The 11,259-nt window shown below is 37.6% G+C and overlaps 1 protein-coding gene across 1 annotated transcript in view; it reads right to left on the minus strand.

The window, feature by feature from the left end:
• LOC138318918 (uncharacterized) overlaps positions 1–10,273 on the minus strand; it is a 28,794-nt gene extending 18,521 nt beyond the window's left edge. Inside the window, exon 1 of the mRNA XM_069261732.1 lies at positions 6,214–10,273. Coding sequence (XP_069117833.1) covers positions 6,214–9,948 — 3,735 coding nt within the window. The 5' untranslated portion in view covers positions 9,949–10,273. The remainder of the gene's footprint in view (positions 1–6,213) is intronic.
• Positions 10,274–11,259: the final 986 nt, after the last annotated feature.

An 11,259-nucleotide genomic window follows, 5' to 3' on the forward strand; every position in this document is an offset into this window, starting at 1 on the left:
AATATGAAATCTACACTGATTTGATAGATAAATTTCCATATCGATTTCTATGATTATGAAGATAAAATATAATACAATGATACTGACTACGGTACCCTTATCTCATATATCTGACAAGCATTTGCTGCGATAGAAAGACAGCCCGCCCCTAGGGAGCCATGGGTGGAGGTAACAGCCCGTCCCTATGTAAATATCAGTTTTAATAATTTCAACAACCATTACCCTTGGGGTGTGCATGCATGCTGATCCATATATAGTGCTTTAGTTAGGCTATATTTATTGTCTAGTGCAGTTATTAAGGAAACAGTGAATCAGTCTTATCATTTTGTGTGTACTCAATACATACTATAGACCAGACATTACCTTAGGATTGAAATATAAATCACATGGTGTTTCCATCTGCCATGATAGCACTGCATGTGAAATAATTGTATTTGGGGAGTAATAAAACCAGAATCATCCATCAATGATATCACATTACAATAGCCATTAGAAGTTGTAATAACGGTACAACATTATCTAAGTGCAGCTACTAACCGTGATGATGGCTTCATTTTCCAAATGCCACTGTAAAGAATGTAGTAGTGGTCCTGATCATTATGGAACATTTGTGAATTATCACAGTACAATGAAAATGAGCAATGCATAGTATAAATATCATGGGATGATAAAAATAAGTAAATTATAAAATGGTCATAGGAAAATTGTTAAATGAAACAGCGGGTAGGTAATAGGAAAGGACAAATTGTTAAATCACAACTATCAATTAAGATGTGTAAAGACAAAAGAAAAAGGTGGTCTAAACTTCCATGTAAGCCAATTTTTGATGTTATCAAGGTAAAAATCACCTGATTCTATTTTATCACAATGTGAAAGGTAGATGTATGAATGTAGGAAATATAGCCTTTGATGCAGAGATTTAGTTATTGAATATTTAAGTACAAATTTTCTATTTGGCTGCTGAAGTTGGATCAACTGCATTATTGGCTGGCTTGCTAATGTTGGATGAGCTGTCTGATTGGATGCTGAAGTTGGATAAGCTATCTGATTGGCTGCTGATTTTAGTGACCAGGATCACTACTGCAGTAAGGTTTTGAGTGATACCAGAGGGATCTTGGCGCCCACGATCTTTGTCTGACAAAGGAAAGAGGGATCTTTTCTCTGCTTTTCAAGCTTTTACTACATATTACTACACATGAAATTTCAGACAGATCCTTTGACTGCTTTCTGAGATATATAACGGTAACAAACTTCAATTATCAAAATCCTTGATGGCTATCTGTCGGCTATCTTGTTCACCGATCGGTCCTAAAATGCAATATGCACAACTAGACCCCTAGAAGAACCTGCACATACAATTTGAGACAGATCCCTTCAGTACATTCTTAGACATAGCGGAAAAAAACTTTGTTCTGTCGGCCATCTTGTTTACTAATCGGTACCAAAATGCAATATGCATAACAAGGGACCTAGGGGAACCTGCACATGAAATTTGAGACAGGTCTCTTCAGTACTTTCTAAGAAATAGTGGTAACAAGCTTTAACTATCAAAATCCAAGATGGCGTCCTGCCGGCCATCTTGTTCATCGATGGGTCTGAAAATGAATATATGCACAACTAGACCCCTAGGGGAACCTGCACATGCAATTTGATACAGATCCCTTCAGTACTTTCTGAGAAATAGCTGTAACAAAGTTCAATTGTCAAAATTCAAGATGGCGGCCTGTCGGCCATCTTGTTCATCGATCGGTCCCAAAATGCAATATGCACAACTAGGCCCCTAGGGGAACCTGCACATTCAATTTGAGACAGATCCCTTCAGTACTTTCTGAGAAATAGCGGTAACAAACTTCAATTGTCAAAATCCAAGATGGCTGCCTGTCGGCCATCTTGTTAACCGATTGGTCCCAAAATGCAATATGCACAACTAGGGCCCTAGGGGAACCTACATATAAAATTTGGGAAACATCCTTTCAGTACTTTCTGAAAAATAGCGGTAACAAGAATTGTTAACGGACGGAAGGACGGACGGAAAGACAGACGACGGATGACGGACCACAGACGACGGACCACGGACAAAAAGCGATTTGAATAGCCCACCATCTGTTGATGATGGGCTAAAAAATATGACACACTGCCAAAGTTAAGTTAAAGGATTGACTGCAGAAGAAATTTCCTTTGTAAAATGTTTGGCTAATTAAGTAGAGCATAAATGCGGTGATTTACTACTGGAGTAGGATACGAGTAATGTGATTGGCTGCTGAAATATCTGTAGGAGTTTGATATGAGATAACTAATTGACTGCTTAAATTTCATATGTGATTGGCTATTAAACTTGGTATATGTTAAGAGATTGGCCGTATATATAAGTTTGCTGAAGTCAGCAGTAAAAAAAAAGATGTTGGAGATGAGACAGTTGTTGGTTGATTTATGTTTACGTCTCATCTGTCAGAAACAAAGTCTACGTTTCAGCGACAAAGGTGGCTGTCCCCGTGGTGTGTTTAGGGCTGCTGTATACAAGCAGCTGTGATGGGTAGGTACAAAGGTCATATATACATTAGCCCACAGGTGAGTTAAACATCTCAGGTGATAACAGTGCTCCGTCTTTGTTTTAATGTAAACATCCTAATCAAGTCTTCAACAGTCCCAAGGCTATATAAATGATCTCCACCATTAATGGCCTCCCTATCAAGTTGTAAAATTTACGAATAACAAGTTTTCAAAGATAAAATGACTGTTTGTCCACTGATCTTGTCATCTGATAGAAACATTATTTTACCTGTAGTATGTCATTATCTCAACAATGGTCAGTAAATTCCTTCTTCCCAGGAGATATCTACAGAGTTACTATTAACTAAAGCCAAATCAGATATCTACAGAGTTACTATCAACTACAGTCAAACGAGATATCTACAGAGTTACTCTCAACTACAGTCAAACGAGATATCTACAGAGTTACTATTAACTACAGCCAAACGAGATATCTACAGAGTTACTCTCAACCACAGCCAAACGAAATATCTACAAAGTTACTCTCAACCACAGCCAAACGAGATATCTACAGAGTTACTATCAACTATAGTCAAACGAGATATCTACAGAGTTACTATCAACTACAGCCAGATGAGATATCTACAGAGTTACTATCAACTGCAGCCAAACGAGATATCTACAGAGTTACTATCAACTACAGCCAGATGAGATGTCTACAGAGTTACTCTCAACTACAGCCAAATGAGATATCTACAGAGTAACTATCAACTACAGCCAGATGAGATATCTACAGAGTTACTCTTAACTACAGCCAGATGAGATATCTACAGAGTAACTCTCAACTAAAGCCAAATGAGATATCTACAGAGTTACTATCAACTACAGCCAGATGAGATATCTACAGAGTTACTATCAACTACAGCCAGATGAGATATCTACAGAGTTACTATCAACTACAGCCAGATGAGATATCTACAGAGTTACTATCAACTACAGACAGATGAGATATCTACAGTGTTACTATCAACTACAGCCAGATGAGATGTCTACAGAGTTAATATGAGATGTCCCCAGAATTCTACAAAATTAAATACTCCTACAGCCAACAGGAGATATAACATGATATTAGACATTTTATCATATTTTTCTATAATTCATTCATGTCTCCTTCAGGCACAAACTTTTGTAAATCTACTTTGCTTTCAGTGATTTATTTTTCTCTGATGTGATTAAATTTCACAATCTCATAAGGTTTTACTCTACCTATGTATGAAACTTTTTCTACAGTGATTAATTTTCATGATTTCTGACCGCAGCAACATATGAAAATATATTCATGTACAGTTTAATGATGACAGCTCTGATTTCTTAAATCATGCCAGATCTGTATAGCGTCATGTATCTTATTATGCAGTTGTATACAAACTGCACTCTCCCGGTGGAATATTTATAGTATTCACATGTAATGTTAATACACTGAAGACCTTTGATGAAGAAGGAAACCCATTGGCAATACTGGCCTACATCCAGACTTGTAAGGCTAAGTGGTTTATTCATACATAAAGCTGGCCGACTATTCTACACAGTGGACTTGTGAAAATTCAGTAAACTAATGCAATTGTGTAGTTATCAAATTCAATTGATGGCTTGAAAATAGGACATTGTTTGTGTTATCTGATGGGAGGGATGTGGGAGGTTCCTTTTGCAGTTTCTTAGAATTTAGCTTTCATGTACAAATTCTGTAATTTGGACCTAATTAGCAAAAGAAGAATATTACATATCTTTCTTTTTACAATTGGGAAATTGAATCAGGCCAAAAGATTTTCCAATTAAAAAGAGAAGTCTTCATGCAGGGATCAACAGTTCATTATTTGCCTAAATCGATTGTGGGTATACCAAATGTGGATACACATTCAGTGGGCATAAAGACATCTCTGGAAATCGAAAGAGAATTAAGGCAATTCCTTAAGTCAGTTGCTTTATCCTTGTGAGATGATCAATACTGATCTATTACATGCTCAACTTTTAATTGGGATTTTATAACAAAAAGGTGAATAAGTATTAACTAGATATGCTTGGAATTTATTTGATTATATTTTTATGTATTTATCTGTGGATATTAAAGAATGTTTTAGCAAAGAAGGTCATATTGCTGGATTATATAAGTTATCACTAAGTATATCAGCTTATAATTACACAATTATCATGACACAACAGGTTTAAATCTGTGACCTGTTACCACTGTGTTAGTACTATAATGTCACCTATATATTTCCTGCATTTCTTTCATATTACAAGGGTTAGTAGGATCCCCTGAACTGCTATGTATACATCAAATAACCTGTACGTATACGATTTCCTTGTTAAACCTACCTAACTACATGTATACTAATATTCTCCTTCCTCCACATTTATACGCACATGTGGTGCTGTAGAAATTTTCATTGTTGTTATGGTCAATGAAAAATATTTCAATTTCAACCAATTTTATTGCAAATAACATGCAAATGGATCTGGCATCAGACTTTGGAGATGGCTAATATAGGCTTGGCTGATGCCAAATCCGTTTGCATCTTATTTGCAATAACATTTATAGAAATTGAAATAAAAATATTATCGAAATGATAAGCCATTCAGTTTACTTTATTTATCAAAGATGAACTAACTTTAGCTCATGATGCTTGCATATTATGATGAAGTGGGTGTTTTGGGGTGTCGCTGTATGTCAGCATTTATGTATGACAGAACAATACAATTATTATAAAAAGATCTACAGTCTAGCAAAAAACATAGTTTAATATTCACCCCATCTGGTCACATTATACTGATTGTAAAATCGCTAAAAAGTTTGAGGTAAATGTTAGATCGTCCAATCAGAAGCCTCCTTTTGTGATCATGACCAAGATTTCCAGTCTTGTACCTAATTTATTGCACAAGATTTAGCTTCTAAAGTTGAATTATTCAAGATAGGTAGATATATGTAATAATACTTGTCATACAACTTCTTGCTAAAATTGTATCTCCTGAAAACCAGTAGGAGTTTCATACCTTGTAAGCTGCTTTATCTTCATGGCTTACTTCGGGGTATCTGATATCAACTAATAATCTTTATGATGGATTTCAATTTAAAAACCATGTTGTGTTAAACAAAACAAGAATAAATAAAATCAATATTTGAGAACCATGTTATAATCAGCGATGCAACTTTTTTTTTACAATTTCCCCATGGGATGACCCATTACTCCCCTCTCCCTGGACCTCCCATGCTGAAACACATCAACCTTCGATGTTCATCTATATTTAATGTAATTGGACACCCCAACCCCCTCCTATTTTCAAATTTCTATATCCGCCTTGGAGTCACTTCTATGCTCATTTTCATATGTGAGCGAATGTCATTTCACAGATCGGCGAGTTATTTACATGTCAATAAAGCTGTATAAGTAACATATTTTATGTGGCTATATACAGGGACCTGTACATATACACACCGAATTATTGCTGTATTAATCGGACAAAGACTTACCTAGTCCAAATATGTAACATCATTATATCTAGTCTCTAAATGACTGAGCCCCCACCCTCATATCCTTTACAGATTTACATGTCTTAGCTTTAACATTATGTATACAAGCATGCCATATTAAATGAAAATTACTTTGTTTTACCACATGTGTATACACACATGCATGTATATAACTATACACAATATATATTTACCCTCTTGTAAGACTTGTGTTTCACTGTGGACATGTCTTCGTCCTTGTCCAGTAGACATTCATCGCACTCACATGGAGGGGGGTCCCCTTCCTCAAACTGTCCATATTCCTCACTCCCCATCAGGGGGGTAACAATATCACTGGTCTCGTCACCATCGTTGACATTTCCGTTCAAACCTTCCGTGTTCTCCTGTGAACTGTTCGTAATACTGTGCCTATTCTTATGCACTAAATTGATCTTGTCGTCAGCGTTACCTAAACGTTGAGAAGTTTCACTGTCTGTTGTATTGGCTTTGCTAGCCTCCATGTTTACACCGGATTGGAGAGTCGACTCGTGTTGTATCTTCCACCCCGGGTGTTTACCTACACTCGTACAAAGGGCCGTGGCTGTACTTATATCACTCCCACGACTTATAGCTTTTCTTCCTTTCAGGTCAAGGCCACTAGTCTGCGTCAGCTTTTTACACCCCTGAATGGCTGTGTATTTAAAGCTATTACCAGAAACGGATGGCTCCAAACTATTTGAATAGGATTTCCTACTAAAACTTTTTGCTGGTGTTTTTCCTGCCTGATCCTTGTGTGTTACATGGTTTGGTGGTATGGCAGGCCTGGTTGGAGGTGAGGATGACCTATGTGTAGTAGAGGTGAATTGTATGCAGCCTGACCCCTTGACCTGTGTATCAATACACTGATGGCCGTTAGCCTTTACCTGTCTATTGTTCAGTCTGTTTACTTCATTATGTGTATCTAATGTAACGGTTGATATTATATCAGCGTTAGGTGAGTTTGATTGTCCAGTCCAGGCCCCACTGACCATAGGGCAGGTCTTTCTTACAAAACTATTAAATTCCTTTTCAGAATGACCAGTTCCATAATAATTTGACACAGGTAACGAGATTGAATTTCCGTTTACTGGTTTCGTCAGGTGAAGAACAGTTTTACCTGTAATTGCTTCCACCTGTCCAGATAGAGCTACAGGTATTTTGTCATTACCTAACTTATCCACACTTAATCTGCTGTTAGTGTTTTCTACCTGCAGTAAATCCGGTGTGCCTATATTAACTTTAGCTTGTCTTGGGAGGCCTAAAGTTGTCCTATTATCAGCTGACCTGTCCAAACCAGACCCTTCTTTAGACAATTTGCCCACAGGTAAATCCTTTTTATCTACAATCTGCTCAGGTCTGCTAGCTGAAATTCCATCAGTAGGTAGAGTAGCTCCAGGTTTTGGTTGAGAGACGTGAACCCAAGTTAATCCCTGACATTGCGTGTTCTGTTTTTCAGGTATTTCCCCTTTAGGTTTAGATTTAGATAAACTAGGCGATGAAACATACCCCAGTCCCGAAAACGTTATCCCATCCCCCTGCCGATTGGTGATATGATCAGAACACTTTTCATGCTTGGTATGCTCCTGGGTGTTTCCTGATATTGTGCCAGTAACCTCTGGGTATGGTACAGATTTAATATCACCTGTGTTTTCGTTGTCACCTATGTCCTTTTCCTCATCACTGGGACAGGTAGATTCGGCTTCCTTTGGTGTGTCTTGTTTAGAAAGGTTTATCTCATTAAAAGCTAGAGGCGAAGAGTTGACCGATTTGTCAGCAATTGATGACAGGCTTTTGACCAGGTGTAAATACTTGTCACCTGTATTAGAATTACCTGTAGAATCTACATTGTTATGCCTACCACACACATCCAGGTAATTTTCAGGTGATGGGCTTAATTGCTTGGTAGGTATATCACCCTTCCTGGCGGATACACTCTCATCTTTGCTGTTACAGACTGTCACAATGTTTTTCTTAAAATTCACAGCCCACTTTGACGGAACGATGGAATGACGAGTGAGGTTTCCAGAATCTCTGCTCTTTATGTCTGATAGAGCTGGTCTAGCTCGATTTTGTAGCCAAGGTTTGCTCGACTTCTTAGCCCATAAACCACTTCTAGTGCCATCAGTAGAAGCAATTTGCTGAGATTTCAGTTGTTGCTTATCTGACTGGTGTGTTCGCCATATCACAGGATTTGATTTGTGACTTGTAATAACACTAGTACCTCCACTACTGTTGCTAGGCCACCGTGCGTCACTCGATTTTAAACTTGTGTTAATGTCACAGCTTTCTCCACTCTGTAAAGGAGGCTGGATATACTTAAGAATACCCTTGATATTTTTTTGTACCAGACATTCCTTCCCATTACTTTTTAAATGAGTTTTTTCTCCAGCATCACGACATCTCTCCTCAGTATCAGTGTTCAGTCTGACAGTCTCCTTGCCGGAGCTATGTAGTACATTGTGGCTAGTTGGATTTTGACGATGTTGTGATGTCACTGGTACTTTGTTCTGGTCTGTGTTCTCCTGGCCATCAGAACTATCAGTACACGTAGCTTCCTCCAGGCACTCGGGCACACTCTTCATTATTGGGCCAGTGGAGGGTGGGTGATGATTGCTCTGTTCATTACCTGACACCAGTTTGTAGCCTTCATTTGACTTGTCACACACAGCAGTTCTTGTTGTGGTTGCCTCGTTAATCGTAGGTGACACTTTGTCACACCCACGCGTGCAGCTACCTAATCCATCAGCAGCTGTCAAACTAGACTCCCTACTCTCTTCCTCCAATGAAAACTGTACTACTGGCTTTTTACACTCATCATCAAACGAAAACTGAACACTCTTTTTGCAGCGATTCATCTCTTTATGCATACCTGGCTTACTTAAAATGCTGTGAGGTCGCGGATGAACGACCTCTTGCTTCTGAGGCTTAAATTTTTCATGACAATGTTCACTAGTTAATACAGTCTGTTTCTCTGTAGGTATTGTCTTCTTGACAGGTGCTGGTTCAGTTTTAATCACCACGGAACCAGATAAAATACTGTCCAAGTCAATATGTTTATACTGTTTATTGAGAATGTCCTCAACGTTGTCTGTACCACCACCAGGACCTGGACTGGGTTTGATCTCCATTGGCTTTACATCAGAATTGCTCAGTTCTATAAACATCTGTTGCTGTTGTTTGAAATGTTCTCTGATTGCATCAGCATTGAAGACTTTCTGCACAATAGGCATGGAAGGTATACCTCTTGTTTTACCTTGCTGCCAGGCAGACTTCTCTATCTTCTCACCTCTTATAAGTTTATTGGAGGGAGTTTCTAGGTTTAGTTTAGTTTCTTGATTCTGTTGAGTTTCTTTATTTGGCCGAGGTTTTTGGTTGGATTGTGTTCCTTGATTTGGCCGAGGTTTTTGGTCCTGTGGCTGTGAATGGTACTGACCACTATCCGTAGTATCTCTGGACACAGTTTCCATATCCATGTCTGGAGTCAGAGCCCAGATTGACCGTTTCAGATCATCAATGTCCTCCAGAATTTTGTGTACAAGAGAACTTTCCTTGCCAGCTGTTTTATTGATGACCTTGTGAGGAGCTTTCTTCACCACCACCACTGTATGGCCAATGATACATTTCTCACATGGACATGTCTCCTTATCCTCACATGGTGGATCAACTTCTTCACAAATATCCTGCGTCTTCCTCTGTCCCAGAATGCACCTTTCACAAGGACAGGTCTCACGGTCTTCACATGTAGACAGCTTTTCATTGACTAAATCATTTTCAGTTATGGTATTTCTACCATATCCCAATATACATCCCTCACATGAGCAAATCTCTTTATCTGGACAAAGTACATGAGTTAATCCGTTGGCTATACCTTCACCCATACATGAACCTTTGTCGGTGGTAACAACCGACATTGTTTCTTATATACCTAATCTGCTTTTTCCATTTAATAATCACAATGGGACCTGTCTTATCTTGTTGATAATTAAAATCCTCATATAACACTCCAAAATATTAAAATCACATACATATTTGTACAGACCTGAGCTAATAGGGCACCTGCTTATTGCAATATCCAACAATCTTCTTAGGTCATTTCCTTTTAAATCCAAAATATTATCCACAGTGTTTCCACCAGGAAATATTCAATTAATCACACTTCTTCCAAAATTGTCTTCAAATTCACTAGCAGTATACATTACTTTGAATCCCCAGAGTTTGGCTATTCCAATAAGTATGAACAAGTCCTGTGCATTTAGGCAATTATAAAACAATAGGTGTTGGTATTTACCATTTGTTCAGGTTAGCTGTCAGGTGAACAATTAACTGTAGACATTGATCACTGATATATACTGTGCAGGGTACATATATACAACACATTCTTCTGTCAAGTTCTCTATACCTCTGCTGTTCAATTTTAAATGGACTATTGAAATGAGGCAGCCATTCTTTGGATCTTGATATAGAATGCCTCATTGTGTTGTAATTTATCTATTATCAAAATGATAAGTTGTGGATGCCTCAGTAAATATATAATTAGAAACTGACTTCTCTGTTATAGTACTTAATGATCATTAACTGGTAACAACAATGTATACTTGGACATCCTACTTCCAGGTAAATATCTAGTACAGCAGTTGATGTATGCTGTCCCTGATCCATATATAGGTAGGGACTTAAATAAAATACCCCTCCCCCACTTTTCATTTAATTCATATTAATGGTAATAATAATCAATGGTATTTTGTAAGTGTTTTATTTTTTGTTGTTTATAATACCAGCTGTAAATGTGACATAATTTGCAGTGTGGAAATTTTTACTTTCTTTAAATCTACGTGAATAAAGTGTGAACATATCAACATGGAAAAGTATATAGTATTCTTTCTTTTATTAAAGCATAATTTGTATCAAGATTTAGTATAGATTTTAAAAAACCTATCAAAAATGATTACAATTGAATTAATTAAAATTTTAAATCACATAATTGTTGGGTATTTACCATATATCCATGCAACTATTGTTATAATGTCAGATGAAGACAATAAAGGTATGTTATGCCACCTCCCGCCCCGAGTGTGAAGGCGGTGACCGTGGTCACACTTTACACTTGAATGATTCCAATCTTTACACAAGATTCTATCTACCGAAAAGAAAGATAATGTTTACACACAGGGTTGGAGATTTGTCAGTAGGGACACAAAGCACCAATATACCTAATTCACAGG

Source organism: Argopecten irradians, chromosome 3 (assembly GCF_041381155.1).
Source record: "Argopecten irradians isolate NY chromosome 3, Ai_NY, whole genome shotgun sequence".
NCBI classification, from domain to species: Eukaryota; Metazoa; Mollusca; class Bivalvia; order Pectinida; family Pectinidae; genus Argopecten; species Argopecten irradians.